Below are 23,452 nucleotides of genomic sequence, written 5' to 3' on the forward strand. Positions count from 1 at the left end.
GAAATACCACAAATGTAAACATGTGACAAAGACATGGTTACAAACTATAAACAGCATGTTGCCATGCTGCCATTTGCAATAGGCAACACAAGAAAAATCTCAGATGAACTTAACTGACTGAGTACTTCTTATAAATGAATGACATTCATGATTCAAAATTTAATTCATTTGAAGTAGTTAAATATCTAATAGAAATGATAGATTCATGTGTAAACTGTAAGTCTACAAAAAGTTTGCAGGAAATAATTCTTTTATTTTGTTACGAATGTTACATGCTTAGCACAACATCAGTTCTAAGGAGAGGGATATGAGGTGTAACATATAACTTCCATGAAGTTATTTGTTGCTCAATGTCAACAGCATTGATGAATAATGTTCACCATATGCATACTGCATTGAGAATTTTTATTGTTTGTGCCTATTAATAAGTGTGATAGAAGTATTGTTTCTGCAAGAAGGGGGAGCTCTGCAGTTTGGTCAAGCTTTCCAGCACCTGCTGATTTGGTGGTTACTCTGCGCAGCAGCTCTGCCTCTGAGACATGTTTTGCTCCATAGAGCAACATGCACCTTGACAGAGTCCAACATAACGGAAAAAAAAGAGTGAGTTCTACTGGATAGTCTGCACTAAAGGTTGAGAGTGGACATTGAGCTATCAATAATTTTATTAACACCAATGTAACTATCTAAGTTGAACTGCAGACAGTTGTATATGAGAGTTTCCACAGCTATATGGGTTGGAAGAATAGAAGCATGTCTTCAAAAAGAAACTTCAGTTATTTGGTAGCTTGCTGAATCTAGACAAGCTTTTATTTTGCCTCCAATACAGGCCAGACAGCATAGAAGACGAAGTAAAAAGAAAGAAGAAAGAAAGTCCAGAGAGGGGAATTGTAATCCGAATAATAAGTCGGTAACTGCAGATCTATACACCACATTATCATAATCATTAAATGCAGTTGCTCCCTCTCGGAACATGTTTCAAGTACAGCAGAAAACACCACAAAGTACATGTCATCCAGAGATATAATAGTGTTTTTTCTGATAACATCTACAATGGCTTAACTTGGAAACTATTGTTTTTGTGCTAGGTTACTACATTTCCTCTTGATAACTATGATAAAGGTAATTTACAGAAGTTTGTATCAGTGAAGTAATAGTTGTTATTACAAAAGTCAAGGAAATACAATATTTGTTAACAAACAATTTTCCACAAATCATGAACTCCTAAGGTCCATCATAAACAAGCCTTCATGAATTAAATTAAACGTCCTTGTTTTTCAGTACAAATATTTAATTCCCACATCATAAGACATTTAAACATAATATACAAACTGATTAACATTTCTGTTTATAAAGTGAAAAGTTATTACTACTGCTGTCAAAGTACAATATTTCTTTATGGTATTTGTTTTGAAACACTCTCTGTAGGTTAACCTAACCTACATATACAAATACATTTCTCACATGGAAATAGCATAATGTTTGAAGTGATACTGAGAAAACTACATCAGTGAAATGGCAGGAAAAAACCAATCTCACAACCTTGGTCTAGAATTAAAAGAATGTTGTTAATTTAGATATTTGAGTCGATGGCAGATTATCACTTGGTTCAGCTAAATTCAATATTTTAGAGATGTACAAGGAGTGTGATTGCTTTAATTTTTATAGTATCAGTTCCAAAAAATATATTATAGCCTATTGCCTTGCTGAAAACACATTTATACAGTGACAGAAAGCTTTCTTACTGACGATTATCATTCACATGAATTATTGGCTTTAAGATGATAATCACACAGAAAAATTCCTCTTTATGCATGGCTTAAAAGGAAGGTCAGGTTGCAATATATTTTATAGTGTCTCCTTTGTTAGCTCTCTTAGTCTTATGGAATTTCATACCTCAAATAGGAAGAGTCTTTATTGTATTGTCATTATGAAGTAGATTCCAATGGACGAGCATTCAGGGTTTAGTTTCAAAATTGACATTATGCTTGTCAAATATGAGGTAAATAATTCAGGTCTGAAGGATTTCTTTATCTGATTGCAGTATGTGTCACCTGCTCTTCATACTTACATTACATTGCAGTAAATGTATTATTTTCAAGCTTGCATTTTTTCATAATTGAAAAGTTTTGACTGTTTTCCATAACTGGAATTTGGTTCTCAAAAGCATTCATCATTGTACTATTCAGACAAGAAACTGATGTATTCCTATTTCTGTTTTCCGTTCTTCTATGACAGAATCTTTCTCTTTGCCTTGCATTGTAATATGAATGACACCTTGGTAGTTGATGCTCATTCTTATTCCAATACACAGTCGGTCTCTTGCCATTGCTTGTGTGTTTTGGGTAGCTAGGCACCTGGAAAAAGTTTTTAAGAAATGAACTAAGTGAAGTACAAAATAAACACTACTGACATAAAATGCAGCAAACTAGCTCTGAAACATATTATATATACAATCCAATGTACGCAAGAAAATAAATACAAAGTAATACTTTTAACTATCAAGAAGGAATGTATTATTCAGTCTCCAACCTGCTTTTTGTGAAAACTGCACTATGTTACAGCTGCTCCAAATTTAGCCATGAAAATTTGCAGATCAAGTAAAATATTTTTAATCAGAGAAAAATCTCCAGTTACTCAACAACTGGGCACTTTTTCCACCAAATCTGTGTTATTTAGTGAAGTAAACATGAATTCTGCTTACAATTTTCAGTCGGGGAAGTTTAATTTCAGATTTCCTCTGTATAAAAATTAGTGCATAATTGTATAAGACTATTACTGTACGTTTTATGAGGAGAATGTTTTGCTATGAATGTATGTGGTTGATTGTAAAGTGCATAGCAGAATCTTGGTTTTTGACTAATATCCAAATATTATTTACAAACATACATGTGCCATATGTGCCCTGAATCGAAATGATGCTAATTTCACAGTGCAATTTGCAGGAAAAAGAATTCTTGATGTAGACGAAGTTTGAGACCCATATCAGTGATGTGAGGCTGGAAGACAAGTATCAGGGGACAATTTAAAAGAAAGAAGAATGAAGATCTGACAAATAACTTTATAAATGATATTCTTGAATTTTATTATGTTTCATTAATGCAGTTTTGACTGATATAATGAGGTATTGATAACAACTCAGACAGAAACTCTTTGCAGAAGTACCCGTAACAGATAAATACCCAAGCTTATTCAGTTTGGCCAGTGTCAACATGGATTTTTGTTCATAATTGTTTACTTTCACTTTTAAATGTTTGCTGTAACACTTTGATATGAGTAGAATCTTAGGCATAAGTGCATTACATGAAATTCTGTGGGAAAGGGGTTTGTGTGAAATGTAACCACCTTAGACTTCTATTGGTGTATTATCTGAGCTGTATCTTTAATGAAGGATCCGATAATCATATATTTCTATCTCATAACTTGTCATTTCAGGGTATTGGCAATAACATACAATTCTGAACAGACAATTAACATGAGTTGCAGACAATACAGAATCTGACTCCCATGTGGAAAAGGGGCAGTTGCATTCTTCTCCTAGTTATGAGTTACACTATTCAACATGTTTTGGACTGTGGGGCATTCAGTCTCCATTCACACGGGTCAGAATTTATTTTCCATATATAATGCATCTGCATCATAGGTGAACTATATAAACCCCTTCTTCATTCATCTAACAATTCTTGGTATTTTCCTCAGCTTCTTAAATATTTTGTGAGTAAGTTCTTTGCTAAGCAGTTATAGAATGCCACTTGGTTCATATAAAATTAACTGTATTCTTCCATGTACTGTGAGCTATGTTCTGAATTGAAATAATCGGTAATTTACATGCTCTCTGAATTTATTCACACTCCTTCCCATTATTAAATATATACATTCATTTAATGATTCTATTTAGTAAGCCATATGCTTATGGATTTAACAAATTATATGGTATTGGAGATTCTACCATGATCATTGCTTTCAGAACAATTATTTGTTCACTGAGAGTTACTTGCACAATTAGCACTCATTCGTTCAGAGCAAGATTGCTAGTAGTGTTTTCATATGATTCTTTCAGATTGCAGACAGTAAGCTTACATCAAAATCTTTGGAGCAGTGAATGATATTTGAGTATCCATTTAGAGTTCTTATGTCATTCAGTATTTTCAGTCTTTGTGTGGAATGGTTGAAACATGGTGAAGTGTAATTACTCCATGTAATATTACACAGTATAATGTATTTATCTACTCACCAATCTACTCACCAAGTAGCTGCAGAACACACACATTAAAGAAGATAATAATTAGGCAAGCTTTTGGAGTTAGTCGCTCCTTCTTTAGGTAGAAGGTTTGAGGGGGAAGGAAGAGGGGTGAAGGAAAAGGAATGGGGAGGTCTAGGAAAAGGAGCAGATTTTGGAAAGGTCATCCAGAACTGTGGATCAGGGGAAACATACCAGACAGGATGAGAAAGAAAGACTGATTGTTTGGGACTGCACAGTACAAGATTTGAAACCTGGGTGCTTCGAGGAGGAATACGTGGTAATATGCAAGACAGAGATTACTGCTAAAGCATTGTGTATGAGTTAATAAGAGTGAAAAGCTAAGTGCATTGTGTGTGTGTGTGAGTGTGTGTGTGTGTGTGGTGTGTGTGTGTGTAACAGAGGAGGATGGGGGACGGCAAAAAAAGACAGTAAGAAAATGAAAGATGTAGAAAACTAAAATGGAGTGAAGAAAGGAGTAATTACTGTGAAGAAGTGCTGAGACAGAAGAAATTAACGTAAATTAAGGCCAGGTGGGTGGCGAGAACCTAGGGCATGTTGTAGTGGTACTTCCCACTTGTGGAGTTCTGAGAAATTGGAGTCTGGGGGAGGAATTCAGATGGTGCATGTGGTTATACAGGCACCAAGGTCATGATTGTCATGTTGTAGAGCATTGCCAGTATACACCTTCTGCCTATGCCCATTCATCCTAACTGATTGCAGAGATTGAGAGGCTGACGAAAAGCTATTATAAGTGTGGTGGGCAAAATTTCAGACAGAATTGATCTTATTTCAGGGCATGATTTTAGGAAGTCATGACTTTGTCAAAGTAGCTAATTAATACAATCCAGACCAGGTTAATACTGAGTGATCAGTGGTGTGCTCTGAAGTTGTTGTTTTTTTTTTGTTTTTTTGTTTTTTGTTTTTTTTTTGTTTTTTTTTTTGGAGAGATCAGCAGTACCAGGATTGAATGTGATGAGCCAGGAAATCTGCTTCTGACCAAGGCTGGTTCGGCAATTATGTCCAGTGAAGGCTGAGGTGAGAATGGTGATGTATTGCTGTAAAGAGTCTCCATCTGAACAAATACATTTGCCTCGAATACCAAAGCTGTATGGGAGGGAACATTTGACATGGAAAGGATGGCAACTGTCAAAATGTAAACACTGTTGGTTGTTAGTAGGTTTAATATGGACAGAAGTATGTAGCTGGCCTTCGGTGAGGATAAGATCAACATCAAGGAAAGTGGTAAGGGATTCAGAATAGGTCCATGTGAAATTTAATTGGGAGAAGGTATTTAGACATTCCAGGAATTTTAACAGGTCAGGCTCACCATGGGTCCGTATGATGAAAAAAACCAAAAGCAGAGGCTGAAGACATGAATTCCAGGAGAGCCCCCTCCAAATGACACATGAAAAGCTTGGCATAGGAAGACACCATTCTGGTTCCCATGGCTGTACCCCTGATCTGTTTGTATGCCTGCCCCTCAAAGGTGAAGTAGTTGTTGGTAAGTATAATGTTGATTAAGGTGAGTAATATTAGTATTAAATGTGGGAACTACATGAAAAGTAATGCCACTGACAAGTGATTTTTCTTCACAGCATATAATCTTGACTCTACAGCATGGGGAGACAGTATAGTCTACATCTTCTTGTAAAGTGGATAGGTCTTGCCACTGTGTGCTAATTGTGCAAAACAAAGTGTCATTATTCCACTACACTGTATCATGTCTCTATTATATTGTCTCCCATATCTGATGGGACTACACTGATGACTGGTGATGACCACAAATTATGGCAAATACATCCTCAATTGGATACTGCATAACAACAATGCAACCAATGTCCAGCCATTGTGTATCACAATTTGCAATGTTCAGCCACAAGTGCAACACTACATCATAAAGTGCTCCATGATCAGCCTTCCCACAGTGACACTCAACAGTGCAATGACTCAATGAACATCAGTGTTGAACAACGGTGTCCTATTGTGGACATATTGTGTGGCTTTGACACCACCATGCCTCCACACATGGTACATTCCAAACATTTATCACATGATCTCTTGACCATGTGACCACCTTTTGTTATCAACAGTTCTACCACACAACATGAACCAAATTTTGAACTGGTGCCTCCACAGCTGCCCATGCATTCACACAATTTGCTTGTGCTACCCACCATACTGTGTACTGCTATCGGACATTCAACTGCATTACCCCTGGCAACAGATGCAACCAACTACTAGTTTCAACCCTTCACGATTTGGCATTCATCTGAAGCTTCCATTATTTCACTCAGATCAGCCCTTCATATGGTTCACCATAGTGGACAGCATCCTCATCATCCATAACATCGTGAGTTATACAGCTACACTCGTCATTCTCCTTACCAACCTACAGGAATATGCAGATGTGTGTAACTACAACATCTTGGCTCCACTGGCAAAACATAAATATTCAACAGCAAAATCAACACTACTACAAGATCTGTCCAGGACAGTGGGAGAACAATTACAACAAGTAATATACAATGAACGTTTGATGAACAACACATCTTCCCATATTCAAGTTGCCACAATCACCAACAAGTGGAGGCCATTTGATCTAAACTTAAAGTGGCAGATAGAACTTTCACTGTGATGCAACATGGACGATACATTAATTTAGTTGAGAACAATGCCACAATTTGCAGCCAACACCACCAGCCTCACCATGCACAGCTTTCTGCAATGCCAAATCATTCCAACATTGCAGCCTCTTCTTAGAACAGTTACTTCCATCCAGCTGAGACAACACAACACACAAGTGGCAACTACCGTCTGATGGTCACCATCTGCACTACTGCTTGTGTCACACACAATTCTGCAACACTGCCTGCAACTGTCGTCTACCCTGTAACCATGCAAAAGATATGAGCGGCTCATAATAGGTGCATCAAGTCATGATGCCCATGCAAGTCTCCTTGTTTCACGTGTCAAGGATTCATCAAACACCCCATCCCTTGCAATACTGGCAGGCACTACATCCTCGACTTGATCAGATGAGAATACTATTTGATTGTCTCTGGTTCAGACATCAGCACGACATCTCCAACTGTCATTCCCACAGCCAACAGTACAACAGCCGTCCAACTTCATGGAGTGAACAATTCTACAATTACTGTTTATGGCTCCAGAAGAGGCAAAATGACCTTTCCACGGGACTTTCAAATTGCATAAGTTACCAAACCCATCCTCTGAGCTGATTACCTCCAACATTATGGGCTACTATCAGATTTTGACAAAGGCATGCTCATTCAACATGACACTGGCCATGTAGTCTCTGGCATGATCAACAACACCCTCCCTCCAAAGAGACACAACCTCTCTACAACTATCTCTAACAAAGAATGACACAATACCAATACAGATGATCATTAATGCCATCTCCTTGACTATGTTATCACACTTGAACAAATTCAATGAAGCCAATTACATCAAAGAATGCTTGGAATCTCTCTGCCCACAGATGGAGAACTACAAGTTTCAACTGGTGATACAAATGACATCCAACAAGCTTCCCGCAGCACATCTTCATCTTCTTGACCCACAACAAACTCCCATTGTTGACAATGACTCTATTATGCAGATGTCACACTGCCTCGTCATACCTCCACCCACCTCACAGCCCATGCTACTGCCTACACTACCTTCACATAAGAATGAGGTCATTAACATGCTTCTACTCATGCACACTGCATTATTCCCCTACCCATTCCACATCTGTGGCTTCCACCACTCCTTCACATGTGGCTTTTTCCCCACTGTATAATCATAAATGGTATAGTGCATGAAATCCTTACCATGCCAGGACCCCCCCGATTCAGCACAGACAACACCAACTCATGGTCAGTAAACTTTGCATGGTGAAGGCAGCGTTCAATGAACTTTTAAAAGGTGGAATTGTTCAACCCTTGGAGAGCCCATTGGCATCACCCATCATGCCAGTGCCAATAAAAGGTGGTACTCTGCACTTAAATGGTGATTACAGAATCCTTAATGCATGCACTATCACTGATAGTTAACTGAACAACATACAAGACTTTATCCACTATCTCATGAGTGCAACTGTTTTTAGTTTGTTGGTCTGTAAACAGGCTTTTTACCAAATACCAATGCGTGCAGACAATATTCAGAAGATGGCAATCATTACACCAATTGGCCTGTTCAAATATTTCTCTATGCTGTATGTCCTCAAAAACTCAGCCCAGACATGGCAACGATTCTTAGACAACATTGTCTTCAAGCTGTTCTGCTATGCATACATAGATGACATTCTCATTTTCTTGCAAGATAATGACATCCAGGAAACTCATCTCAAACAAGTTCTTGATGCCCTTTCTACAAACAGTGTCATTATCAAGGATGGAAGACAGTCAACTATGATGAACCAAAGTTACTTTTTTGGGTCATGTTTTTGGTGCTGGCATCGACCCAACACCACAATGAATGGAACACATCCATTAACTACCTCACCCTAAAGACTACTATGACTTATACCATTTCCTAGAGATGATAAATTTTTACCGGTATCACTAACCACAAGCAGCCACCTCACTGGCCTCACTGGAGGAAGCACCAAAAGGCAAAACCACCAACAGCAAATAGAAACTGCAGTGGACTACAGCCATGCACATAGCCTTTGAAAACCTAAAAGACAACCCCACTCAGGTGATGAATCTGGCATATCTGCTCCTTCATGCACACTTATCAATAATCGTAGACATGAATGACATTGCAATCAGTGGTTTTGTTCAACAGGGGACGGCAGGTACACAACAACCCATCAGATTCAATGATGGTGCCATGTGTAGGTAGTTAACTACATACCTCTGAAAGTAAATTGAAAAATGCAGAAAAGTGTACAAAATGCATTAATTTTGCTGTATATTGTAGTGATAAGTGTATTTCATGCTTCATTGTATCAAAAGTTACTGAAAATATTGAGGCAGAAGCAAACAGAAAAGTTAATTACTTGTGTGATGCAAGCATGTCTTCACCTGAATCCAACTGCCATGTAGTATCTGAAAATTTAAACTTGGAACTATGCCCCTGAAAAAAGAGAGCAAATAAAAGTGTGATGTGTTTTAATTGTAAGACTATTTATCATCTCAGCAATGTGAATGCTAATCTAAGTCAGAAAATCTGGTTCTGCTCAAAATGTGAAAGAAAAGAATTAGACCTAAAACTAAATGAATACAGATCTGATACCCAAATTATTTCAGTGCTACTTCAGGAAATATAGCACTTAAAACAAAAAATAATACAGCATGAATCATACAGTGCATCAGAAGAACCCAGTAACAGTAAATCAAATGAAAATGAAAGTGTTTATGCAAATCTTTGCAAAAAATGTTCCAAAAAGACAAAGAATGGTGTCGTATGTGTGTGCTGCAAAAGCACATTTCATTATCGATGTTTCAAACTAGATAGACCCCTCACTAAAGAATAATGTACATTCCGTACAAGTGTGGAAGTGTGAATTATGCAGACTCAATAAGAACAGCAGTCCAGATCTCTCCGAGACTTCTGATATAAACATTGCAAATAAGAGTTCACCAGTCATACAAGTGAAAAACAGTTCTAAGGATTATAGTGTTTACAGTGAAGAAATCCTTTTATCACAATTTATCAGTGAAGGGACACTTAACCTGCATATGACAGAAACTCAAATAAATGGTGCTAAGATGAATAACAGCTCTGAAGATAATCAGCCTGATCAACACAGAGCTACTCCTCAAGACCATCACCCACAATCTCAAAGCTACAAGGAAGAAAAATCAAGAAGAAAACTGATGCTTATTGCCAACAACCATGGATGCAGAATCACCTCTCATATACTAAATGAGGCATCTACAACAATTGATGTTATAAGATTCATCAAACCAGGTGCAGGTTTAACTGAACTTAGGAAACATGCAAGCTCGGCAGAAGTTGGTAAGTTATCCACAAATGATTACGTTGTACTAATTGGAGGATCGAACGATATCTTTAAAAACAAAACATCAGATGCCTGTCAGGAACTAAGGGAATGTTTGAGTCACTTAACTCATACTAATGTTGTTGTTCTCAACATCCCGCATCGTCATGATCTACCACAATGGTCTTGCGTGAATCATGAAATAAGAGCAACTAATGAGCAATATGAATCAATTGCTAAATACTTCAAAAATGATACTATAGTGAATATAAACAATATTGGCTGCCGATTTTACACGAGTGAAATAGGAAATAAGCTTCAAGAGATAATCACACAGTCAATATCATTAGACAAACATCAGCAGTCTGTTTCTAAGGCTTTTTTAGGCTAAATGTTAAGACTGGTGATAATCTGAGGTGTAATAATTTACCAAACAGTCCTAGTTTATGGGGAGATGCTAAGCTATCAAAGTGTAGCTACAAACCAAGAAATACCAGTAGCAGTAAACTCTGTGGGTTCCACCAGAACATCAATGGTCTCTGAAACAAACTGGAGCTTCTAAATCTTGACGTCATCGACACTGAATCTGTAAACCATGCACAAATAATATGTCTTACAGAACACCATGTGACAAGTGGAACTGAAATGCCTCAAACTGATGGATACTCATTAGCAGCCAACTACAGTAGATCCATAAAGGAGAAAGGAAGGACTGCAATCTATGTTAAAACTAATGTAAAATGTAAATACCTAGACATAAGTACTTACAGTGTAGATTCTCACTTTGAAGCCTGTAGAATGGAGATTACTACAAATAATAAGTCAGTTATAATTTTGGCAGTTTACAGGGCCCCTGCAAGGAAAATATGTATCTTTCTAAACCATATGGAACCACTTTTGAACCAAATATATTGAAAACACAAGGATTTAATTATCTTCGGTGATTTTAATATTAACTTCTTAACTACAAATAACAGCAGAAGAGAACTAGAGCATCTGATGGAATCATTTAATCTAATTTCAGTTGTTAACTTTCCATCTAGAATAACTAATACTTGCAAGAGCCTAATTGACAATATATTCCTGGACACGTACAGAAGCAGCAGTCAAATTCTCAATGGTCTGTCAGACCGCGATGGTCAGCTGCTCACAGTAAATGATATCAAACTGCGTGATAAACTGAAATCCTCCTTTAAAACTGTAAGGCCAGTCAATAATGATAACTTAGAAATCTTCAATCTTCTCTTACAGCAAATCGACTGGACCCCTGTATTTATGGAGAGGAATATTAATGAAAAATTTAATCTATTTTCTAATGAGTTTGTGTCATCGTTTGAAACTGTATTTCCAAAAATAATCTTGAGAAACAATCCTCAGGCTGCAAAATGGAAACCCTGGATTACTAAAGGGATCAGAATTTCCTGTAGAACAAAAGTAAATTTATATGAATCCCTAATGCTATCTAATGATCCCATCAAAAAGAAGGGCTATAGATTGTACTGTAATATTTTAAAAAGAGTAATAACAAACACCAAAACTATGTACATAACACCTGAAACTGATAACTCAAACAACAAATAAAAAACCATCTGGCAAGTAATAAAAAGGGAGAGTGGTAAAAAAGTAGCGTTCTAAAGTCAGGATGGAAATATTGTAAAAAATGCTGAGGAAGTTGCTAATGTCTTCAATAAACATTTTTAACAGCTGCGGAAAAAACTGGCTGTGAAGGCTCAGTGGATGATGCGATAGCCCTTCTGCATAAAGCTAACAATGCCAGAGTTTGCCAGATGCAGATAACCCCCAAAACAATTAGTGAGATCAATAAGACAATCAGAGAGATAAAGTCAAAAAACTCTAGTGGGGTTGATAATATTTCAACTAAGATGCTCAAGCACTGTCATGGCTATATAAATGCAGGCTTGTGTAACATTTTTAATGAATCCCTAAAACAAGGTATTGTTCCACTTAGATTAAAATATGCCTGTGTGAAACTGCTTTTCAAGAAAGATGAAAAACCAATGTAACAAACTACTGCCCAACATCCCTGCTGACAAGTTTTTTAAAGGTCCTTGAGAAACTGGTATACAGGAGAATTTTTAATCATCTGAACAGCCATAATGTTCTCAGTCAATGTCAGTTTGGTTTCAGGCAACACTTATCAATTTATGATGCTATTTTCTCTTTCACCGATCAAATTCTCGAATCTCTTAACTGAAAATTGCCACCAATTGGAATCCTATGTGACCTATCCAAAGCTTTTGACTGTGTCAACCACAAAATTCTGCTAAATAATGCAGACTACAATGGGTTCAGTGGAATAATGGGCTCATGGATTAAATCCTATCTTACAGATAGGAAACAAAGGGTAATAATTAGTGACAGTAGTGGAATCCCAGCTTTATCCAAGTGGGACACAGTCATCACTGGAGTGCCTCAAGGCTTGGTACTGGGTCCCTTATTGTTTCTTATATTTATAAATGACCTCCCACACTACACGATGTCAGTGAACAAGTTCACCCTATTCACTGATGATACTTCTCTTCTAGTTGACAAAGCAACAGGGAATAACCAGGAAATATCTGCGAAAAATGCAAAATGCATTTGATGGCATTCTGAAATGGTTTAGCTGTAATGGACTCTCTCTGATGTGACTTACCAAACGAAAGCGCTGGCAGGTCGATAGACACACAAACAAACACACAAAATTCAAGCTTTCGCAACCAACGGTTGCTTCATCAGGAAAGAGGGAAGGAGAGGGAAAGATGAAAGGATGTGGGTTTTAAGGGAGAGGGTAAGGAGTCATTCCAATCCCGGGAGCAGAATGACTTACCTTAGGGGGAAAAAAGGACAGGTATACACTCGCACACACACACACACACACACACACATATCCATCCTCATGTATACAGACACAAGCAGACATATTAAAATGCAAAGAGTTTGGGCAGAGTTTGCCTTTTAATATGTCTGCTTGTGTCTGTATATGTGTGGATGGATATGTGTGTGTGTGCGAGTGTATACCTGTCCTTTTTCCCCCCTAAGGTAAGTCTTTCTGCTCCCGGGATTGGAATGACTCCTTACCCTCTCCCTTAAAACCCACATCCTTTCGTCTTTCCCTCTCCTTCCCTCTTTCCTGACGAAGCAACCGTTGGTTGCGAAAGCTTGAAATTCTGTGTGTGTGTTTTTTATTGTGTCTGTCTACCAGCACTTTCCCGTTTGGTAAGTCATGGAATCCTTGCATCAAACACACATAAGGAGGCCACAAGAGCTGCTGATTTTGGATATTTTCCTGCACTTTTGTCTTATGGAATCATCTTTTGGGGCAACCAGCCCTTGGCGAAAAAAATTTGTTTCTCAGAAGAGAGCTATACATATCATGAGTGGTGTGCAACCAAAGCACTCATGTGGGAATCCGTTTAGGAAACTACAGGCATTTACAATGATATCTCACTACATATACTCCCTTGTATGTTTCATTAATAGAAACCACTCTCTCTTCAAACCCAGTAGTGAATATCATGGTCTCAACACAAGGTCAAAAGAGGACTTTCATAGTAACCAGTCAAACTATACCCTTGTACAGAAAGGAGTAAATTATACAGGCATCAAAATTTACAATGCTCTACCCAGTGTCATCAAAAGTCTTCCTCCTGAAACACCAAAGTTCAAGAGCAAACTGAAGGAAGTCATTCTATTCAATTAGTGAAATTTTTAGTGCATAGGAGCAAGTTTTTATTATACAACCAAGTTCGCCATGCAGTATAAGCATAAATGTAAACTATTTGTTGCTCTAATGTTATATTGTTGCTCAAATACTTTGATATTGTTAATCTGAATGTGTACACATAAGTGTTAATTCTGATATATGTAATATGTTTTTAATTCTTCTAGTGTCCCATTTTGTTACTATGAGTCTTGTCATGAATTAACCATATCGTGGGCTCCTGTATTGTTAACATTGTAAAAATACTGACTTTTTCCACATCCTTGCAACTCCATTGCTATCAGAATCAATGGAACTACCAGTAAAATACATAAAAATAAATAAATTCTTTTCTCCATAACTCATTGCCTCACAATGCAATTGGTCAGCTTACAATTGTGAAAGACAACCCCACTTTAAGGATGAAGTTGCAGGTTGATCTTTAACTATCTTCACAGACACAGGCCACTATCGGACTCCATCATAACCCATCAAAAGATTTATCCCAAAGACGTTTTCTGACACTTAATTACATTGATCAATTCTCAACAGTCATGCACAAATGCCATCTCCATACAAATTAACTACGATGAGTTCACAGAAGCACAACTACAAGATGCCTCACAATGCAAATGGTCAGCTTACTATTGTGAACTCCTCATAGTCTAAAACAAAACCCGCCACTTTAAAGATGAAGTTGAAGGCTGATCTTTAACGGTCTACGCAGACATAGGCCACTAGCAAACTCCATCATAACCTGTCAAAAGATTTATTCCCATGACACTTCTGACACCTCAATTATATTGCTCAATTCTCATAAGTCATGCATCAATGCCATCTCCACACAAATTAACTATTATGATTTCACAGAAGCAAAACTACAAGATGCACAAATCCAAAAACTAGTCATTGACACTGCAACAAACCTATAGATTGAAACTTGCTTCATTCCAGGCATAACAAGACAGGTATTATGCAAGATCTTACAGAACCAAGTTCATCACCTAATAACACTTCTGAAAATTATTTTCAATCAAATGTACAACTCAGCACACTGTGGCATTTGACCAATGACAAAACTATATGTAAAACATTCTCAGTTTGCTTGCCATATCAGTTTGGGATAAAATCTCAGGATTTCGATGATAGCCTCCATCGTCATTGTCAAGATCAACTGACTGTCTTCATTGCTGCTGTGGTGGCCTTATATAGCCTGTGGACGGCTTCTGATTGGTCAGCTTGTGATTGGTCAGTGATTATGTACTGCTGTCGCAGACGGTGTCAATATCTGCACTGGTGGCGACACCGCTTCCATGGGAGCATAAATCCTCCAAGGAATTTCTCTGCTGGTTCGCTGCATAGAGAGCTCATTTCCATGCACTGCTCAGATGGTATCCACTATCATGGTCAAAGTTCTTCTTGCTCATTCCTATTTCAACAGCGTCCTTAATAACGGAATCTCAGTATGTGGAGGCAGGGGGCAAAATTTTTGTTTCATCAAACAGCATTTTATGTTTATTCATGAGGCTGTGCTCCACAATTGCCGATTTCTCCAGTTCTCTATTTTTAATATATGGCTGGTGTTCTGCACAGTGGTCAGAAATGGTACGAATGGTCTAACCTATATAATTGCTTCCACACTCACAGGCGATATTATACTTCCAGGGACCCTGAGGCTGAGACTGTCCTAAACAGGGTGCATCACCTCCCTAATTTTCTTAGAAGGACAAAAAAATCGGTCTTATGCCCTGTCTACCCAGGACTCTTTCTATTTTGCTGGATATAGCACTACAAAAAGGAAGAACTGCAATTGGTGTTTCATCCTGTGAGCGTGCAGCATTTTCATGCTTCCTTTTCTTGTAGAATGCTGCCTTTATATCGCGTGCACCATATCCATTCTTTCAGAACACATACTTCAGATGGTTAATTTCAGACTTCAAGTGGTCCTCATCAGAAACAGTTTTTGCTCTATAAACCAATGTGTTCAAAATGGTTCTCTTCTGAACAGGATGATGGAAGCTCTGTGCATTATGGTGTAGATTGGTATGCATTGGCTTAGGGTACACAGAGTGGCTGAGACACCTGTCTGCCTGTCATTGTACTAAAACATCTAAGAATGGCAACCTTCCTTCCCTCTCCAATTTGACAGTGAACGAACTGGATGTTCGGATGTATGCTGTTCATCTGTTCCATGAATTGTTCAAGAGCTTCTGCATCGTGTGGCCAGACTGTAAATGTTTTGTTGACATAACAATAAAATAAGGATGGATGGAGGGGAGTTGAATTTAATGCATGTTTCTCAAAATTCTCCACAAAAAAGTTAGCTAATGATGGAGACAACGGAGATCCCATCTCCATACCATCTGTCATTTCATAAAATTTATTACCATACAAGAAGTAGGTGGTCATCATCACAAACTGGAACAACTTTATAGTTTCAGGAGAAAAAAGATCCTCCAACACTTGCAAAGTGTCCTCCACAGGAACTTTTGTGAACAGTGATACCACACCCAGGCCCTGTGGAAAGTAATGCTGCTGGCAAGTGATTTCTCTCAACAGCCTACAATCTTTGATACCACTGCACGGGGAGACAGTATGGTCTTTTTGTAGTACAAGCGTGTCTTAGCACTATGTATTAATTGTTCAAAATAAAGTGATGTTACTTCATTATACTGTGTTGTGTCTCTGTTATATTGTCTCCCATACCATACAGGACTATACACATGGTAACTGATAATTTGTTGATTCAAATGAATTCATTACATTTCCATAAAACATTTTTCTATACGATAAATTAGTAAAACAAGTTATCCCATTAGCATGAAACCATTGGAATAGTGTGAACTAGTAATTGTTTCTTCACAAAAGGATCTAACTCAATGAAAAACCTTAATTTCATGCCCTTCAGTATCTAGTTTAGTTTTTCCAAAACTCATTAATTTAGAAATTATACATAAGTAATGTTTAGCCACATCCTAAAATAATTCTGTCATTCGAATCATTAAGTTTGTTTATTTCCTGAATTTGATATTATACTATTGTTGCCTTAATTTTTCTAAGCTGAATAGTGCCTTTAGTCATCCAACTAAACCAATAATTAAGACACAGTCCAATTTAGCAAAACTACAAATATAGAAATTTTACATTAAAAGGAGGGAATCCACCATGTAGGTACATACTGTGCCATTCAAATAGCACCTTGAACTTTAATACTTTTCTTGTCATCTAACATGCAGTTAAACCAAATTATTATTGGAATCAATCGATCGACAGCACTAAATGTTCATCTTGCAGTGTTGTAAAATAAAATGTTGTTCCTTTGTTCACAAAACATCATTACATCAGTCTTTACACACTGCCACGTCAACTGCAAATCCTCGGTGCTCAGCTAACTATCACCAAAACAACATCTCTATATCACTGCACATAATCATTTCAATGACCATATATTTCTAAAAAGTCTGCGTCAAGGTAGAACACTGTTACATAGTGCCACTACCCAGTCTTTTAGAAAGTATTAAAAAAAGTAGAGAGAAATCCACCATGAAGTACTGCATTAGTACCTGTAGGCTAGAGGCCACAGTATGGTGATATGTGGCTTAGAATAATATGAATGTAAGGGGATTGCGAGACAAGGCGAGCCCCACTCAGAGAAAAACTGCGCCCTGCAGCAGCAACAACTGTAGTAGAAGGGTCAATCACCACATCAGGACAAGTATCTTGTCAAGGGTGATATGACTTAAGTACCAGGTCTAAGTGAAACAATTGTGCCTCAGAATGATATACAAATAAGTCCGAAGTTTGAGGCAGAGGCATTCCTTTTGGCAGAATCCAGCAGCACCAACACGGCACCAGGGCCACACAGAATTGTAGGATCACTAGACATTGCCAGCAGCAGCCATGGGTTAGAGACTGGGCTGAGCCTGTTGCTGCCAGCACTGAGTTTTCCTTGGGAAAGTGCCATGGCGTCATCATCTTGCTGTCTGTGCCTGCTACTGCATGCAATGAGTTTCCCATAGGACTTAGTGCCTCAATGCCAGCTGCTGTCCAACTCCTGTCAGAGGGCAGCAGCTTGAATGTCACACACAGCAGTCTTCTTATGCTGGCATGGTGAACACGTGTGGGATCAAGGGACTGCTCCAGGCACTATTACCGATGGAGAAGTATCATGCCACTGATGTCAAGGCTATGACCTGCAAAGGCACCTGGCTGTAGACAGGCCTGCCATCAGCAAGTCAGGATTCTTGTGCAGCATCCTCTCACCAGGGTGGAAGCCCCCACCTGTGTATCAGCACCTGCAACTGTCAACAAAGTGAGACGCATTCTGCCTTGCTGAACCATGGCACAGTACGTACCAAAGTTGAATAAATCATTCTTTACTGTCAGCAGTGTTTACATTGGACCCTCCCACATATCACCACCACCACTCACTCCACTGAGTGCACCTGCACTCTTCAGCTGTTATTTCTATGTAAACCACACATAGCTACCACAGAGTCATTTTTTCTTTTTTAAAGTGTGCGCTTCATGCTAGCTACTAGTTAAAATTTCTAATTTGAATAATTGATCCTCTATGTGCAACAATTCTCAATTGTAGCTTTATATGAATATTTATGTGAGAGGACTATTATGCAAATAATCATCAGCTCATGAATTGTTGCAAGTGAATATTTGTGCTGACTTTGTTATATGTGAACTCAGTGTTACATTAAAGTAAGATGGTGAGGGATGTTAACAACAAACTCATTCCAAAGCTACCGCTCAGTTATTGTACTGATGTCTGATGTTGATGAGTAGGATTGCTGGCTTGGTTGACTCAGTAATGCACAATGTACTAATAATTATGTGAGGGAATGTATAAAAAACTGGTCATTGCTCATTTGGGTTCTGATCAAAATAAACACACCAATACATGATGATAAACCCATGGCACTGAGTCAGTTATTTTTCAATTTTAGTTAAACAGTTTGAACAGTTTTCAGCATGAGACTTTAAGTTTAAAGGTGCTACCAAGGAAGAATAATCGACAACCAAGTAAGTAACCTTACAAAGTATTTGGGATACAATTACGAATGAAGCAAGCTCATCAATAATCTTGACATCAATAAGATGGAACATTTATCTGTAAGTCAAGTGATGGATTCAATGATAAGGAACTGGATCATTATGGTGTATTTGAATATTCATTTAAGACTGTTGATTAACAGGTGCATGAAATGTGTTATATTGTTCTTAAAGTAAACTCAGATAGTGCTAAAACAAAACTTTCATGGGTCAGTATTCACAGTTTATACAGGCAGTTAAATCATTGTTACATGTATTTGGAATTTAACAGAAACCAGGGCACTTATATCAGGTTAGTCTTGAGACTTTAGTTTCACATTACAGCAGCCACTTGGCACCTCCAACCTCTCCCAGAAATCCTCATGGCATTCTCTCATTCAACTGTATTTTTAAGAGAATGGTTTGCGGTCTTAAGTAAATGTTGTCATGATCTCTTCTTGTTCATCTTAAGAATTTGACCACTTTTTTGTTCTCATTATGAAAAAATCTGAAAGGTTCTCAACAACTTACACAGACCCACCCACTTGCCCCTGAAAGCAGAGTAGCATTCATTACTCCCCCAGAGAACAGATTGCCTTTGCAGTTGGTCTGCAGATTAAAGAGTAGATGCTTCAGTTTTGTGGTGGAGTGTCTTGGTTTAATGCTGGTAAAATGTAACATGTCAACTGTATAGAGTCCAATTTGTCTTACTCAGTGTTGATTGTGGCAGTTTCAAATACTGCTCTGTCTGATAGGTGACTCTAGATTAGGAAATGATCAGTTGAGTGCAAAGTTGTCAACTACTGTGCAACAAGCAGTGTGTGCAAGGCCTGGAGAGAAGACTGAGAGATCAGTAGCAATAAATGACACTGTTCCAATGTTGAAGTATTTGCTTCACCTCTGTTTGATAGGCATGTATTAATTGAAAGTAAGAGACTCTCGGTGGCTCCGCCAATGGGATAGTTAGTTTCTGAGCCCCATGGCACATTGTGTGCATTCATAGAAGGAATAGTTGGGGGGAGCTGTTTAATGAGTTCAGTGAAAGCTTTTTGATCCAGAACTTCATGGGGGTTATGGTGGAGGAAATATATTATTAAATTTTGAAGACAATGACTGCTTGTAAACTGATGTTCAGAGGGAGAGATAAAGGAGTTGTATGTAGCATTCACAAAAACAGCTGTTCCTCCTTTAGCTCTTTCCTCATTAAGGTCATCCTTTCTGTGGAGGCTGCAAGTAAGTAGTACAGGGGCATCAGATTTAAAATGTGTCTCTTGGACACATCTGCACACACATCTTCCATATGTTGGAAGTTGTACTTAACACACTGATGGTCCATTTAAGTGTGGAAGCCATCTTAGAGGTGAGGTTTTCTTGTATCTCTTCCCATTCTGCCAAGGAAGTACACTTGCAATGGAAAAGTGGGGAGGGTGGGGTTGAGGGGAAGATACATGAGGGATTTACCAGCTCCCTCAAGCAGACATCTACATCCACACCCCTATGTGAATTGTCATCATCTGATCTGTCAGACAGGATCAAGATCGGATGATCTGACTCTTTTATACCATATGTTTGAGGTCTGTGGTTCTTGTTCCCTTCTTTGAATTTTGGTGATGGTTTTATCTGGGTCATTTTTGTTTCTCTTTATCTGCTTCTCATGAGAATACATGCTTCTTCTCAAGAATACATTATGTGACCACTATTTTTCTGTAGTATGTGTACTTGGTTTAGTCTATGATGCAAGTTTGTAACTACATTTGCAGGTGCAAGTTGTAGTGCTTTCATCAGCTGTTATCTACTGTGAGCCAACACTAGTCTTCAACACAGGCTGATTCACTGCTGAGGAAAATGAATTTACGAATGTAGATGGCTAGGAAGCCTTAAAAACCATTTTGTGCCTTGGGGTATGGGATATGTTGGTTGAAGTTGATTTTCTGTATCTTTTTCTCATCTTTGCACACAGGACATTCTCTGATCCATATAGGATGTTGTCACAAGCAATTCACACACAAGGGTGCACATTTGAGCAGCTAAGCCACATCTCCCTCATGGTGTCTGCCCTTTATATTCCACTGCAATGTGTCCTAAATGTTGGCATTTTAGCACTGCATAGGGGTATGAGGTCTAGCCTTCAGGCTGCATTATACTCTGGCAATTTAAGTAAACTAAATGTGATGATAAAGGTCTTTTCTAACTCACAATTTTCTCTATTCATTATGTTTCTGACTTCAGTCACACCTTCATTTTCCCACCCTTCTTGCAGTTCTTCAGTGTCCACACATTCTCTCTGCAGCTGACTGCCCTTTACTTCAATTTAGGTCTGTATGGAGCTATGTAATTATGACATATTCATCTAGTGATTTAGTGTTTAACTTGCTTACTTGGGTAGTCCTTGATGTCTCAACAAGGAGAGTACCAATTTCCAGTTTCTTAGTAGATTTTAGTGATACTTTAAGTCCCTCTGAAGCTTTATGTACAAAAGTGGTAGTTTTTCAAAAGTTCCTTCCTCTCTTTGAATGAATAACAATGAATATATTGTTTACCACTGATCTTGGTGCATTGCTCAAGTATTTTCCAATAGTCTCTGACAGCCTCTCTAGTAGAGGAGTCTTATTCTTTTGGGTACGATTGCTACTGAACTGATCATGAAAAGTGCTGAGAGAGTCTATAGTAACTGTAGGATCCATTGGCTTTCCACAGGCAGATAGAGTACCAATAATCCACCCAGATGAAGTCCTGTTTGCATGGGTTAAGCTCCATACAGCTGTTTTGCAGCAGGTTCCCCAGAGGTTAACCATTAGCATTCATTTCAACTCAACAGCCATTATACATTTTGGTTGAGGTTTGTACCAACTTTGCAATTTGGGTAGTTAAGCCAAAATCATCACTCTCTGTGGCATACAACTTTCCACTGCAGTCTTGCATGGTGGTGCAAAAGCATGCACAAAGTTTATGGTTACAGAGTAATGGCAGTACTCAGCAGCTCCCAGCTTGGGAAACATAACTTCACCAAGCCTGAACTCAGGCATAAAAGACTGAGCTCCCTGAGGTCCTGAGTAGCACTTGCAATTTAATGAATGGAATAGTATACTACCTTTTAGATATGTGCTGCATATATGTGTATCACACAAGAATGGACATTATTAATGCAAAATTATTATACAAATAACATATAAAACTTACCAAAGAGTTTGTTTTGTCCATCTTTTCCATTACATTATCATCCCCAGAAACTGACTTGTGATGAAGAATGTCGTTCTGTTGAATTTTACTGTCTGTTTTGTGTGGCATGTCAACAGTTGCATTTTTTGAAAAACATGTTTTTATCTCACTCAGGACTTTTTTGTTATTAATTCCACCAGCAGAATCTGGTTTAAAAGAAGAGTGGTATAGTCCCTCACTATTGTAAGTTTTGTTGTGCACCTCAGCAGAATGTTTCATCGGTACTTTATAGCTTCCTGGTCTTAGATATTCATATGTTTCAGAAGTATCTGAATCACAGTTCTGACTGTGCTCAAAGTTCTTTGTTCTTTTTCCTCCAATCTTACTGAAAGGCCTCTTCATTTGTTTCCTTCCACCACCTGTCATTCTCCCTGAGTAGATTTTCTTCTGTGATAATGTATTTTTTAATTTCTGGTGTTCATCTAAATAATGCTTTTCCGGATGATGTTCAAGAGTACTCTCTGTCTCTTTACACACATTACAATCAGAAGTAGACATAGAATTTGTTTTTTCGAGACATTTAATAGGAAGTATACCTGGATGTTTTGTGGTAAAATCAGATTTACTGAATTTTCTGCTGAGAGATGTAGACCTGTTTTGTGTATGCAGAATGTTAACACTATCTGAGATTCTGGTTCCTACATCAACATCTTTCTCTTCAGAATTAGTCTTGGTATTGTTGTAAGTCATAAAACTTTTATCATCATTTGATGAATTGTAATTCTTAAAATGATAAATGAAAGATCTAGAAATTTTTGCATCATGCATTTTGTGCTTTTTGTCTGATAGGTGTTGTACTTCCAAAAATTCAGATGAGTGAGGAACAGTCTCATTTTCAGTTCTGTTTGTTGGTCTCTTAATCATATGTTCATCTTCATTATTCCCAAGGTGAAATGTATTGACACAACTGTTGCTTTCATTATCGTCCATTATGCATGAATTATTTCTTTTAGAAGTTTTGTCTTTATTTCCAACTGTATCAGTGAGCAATTCATTGACACAGCATTCACTGGGTCTCTCAGAAATATACTGACAATCTTTGAAATTAGGTGATGAAGCCTTCTCTGACAGGATTTGAGAAAGAGAAGGATATATTAGAGCTTTAAAATCAACCATTTGATTGCAATCAGAGGCCCCTAAGTGATTACTATGGTTGTCTATTAAGAAATTCCAGTTATTTATAGCAAATATAAGAACATCCAGCAGAGCTTCTGAGCTGTTCTTCCATCTCATTAGCTGATTTTTGAGATCAGGATGGAAAAGACTGATATCTTTCATGCTTTCATGAGAAGCA

At 37.9% G+C, this 23,452-nt stretch overlaps 1 protein-coding gene across 1 annotated transcript; it reads right to left on the reverse strand.

Annotated features, from left to right (window-relative positions):
* Positions 1 to 1,900: 1,900 nt before the first annotated feature.
* Positions 1,901 to 22,543, reverse strand: LOC126234758 (uncharacterized). Its single transcript, XM_049943508.1, has 2 exons — positions 22,120 to 22,543; positions 1,901 to 2,354 (listed from the first exon to the last, which is right to left on the reverse strand). The coding sequence occupies exons 1-2, from the start codon at positions 22,522 to 22,524 to the stop codon at positions 2,070 to 2,072; spliced, it is 690 nt and encodes a 229-aa protein (XP_049799465.1). The 5' UTR covers positions 22,525 to 22,543; the 3' UTR covers positions 1,901 to 2,069.
* Between the last annotated feature and the right edge of the window lie 909 nt (positions 22,544 to 23,452).

The sequence above is a fragment of the Schistocerca nitens genome, chromosome 2 (assembly GCF_023898315.1).
Source record: "Schistocerca nitens isolate TAMUIC-IGC-003100 chromosome 2, iqSchNite1.1, whole genome shotgun sequence".
In the NCBI taxonomy this organism is placed as follows: Eukaryota; Metazoa; Arthropoda; class Insecta; order Orthoptera; family Acrididae; genus Schistocerca; species Schistocerca nitens.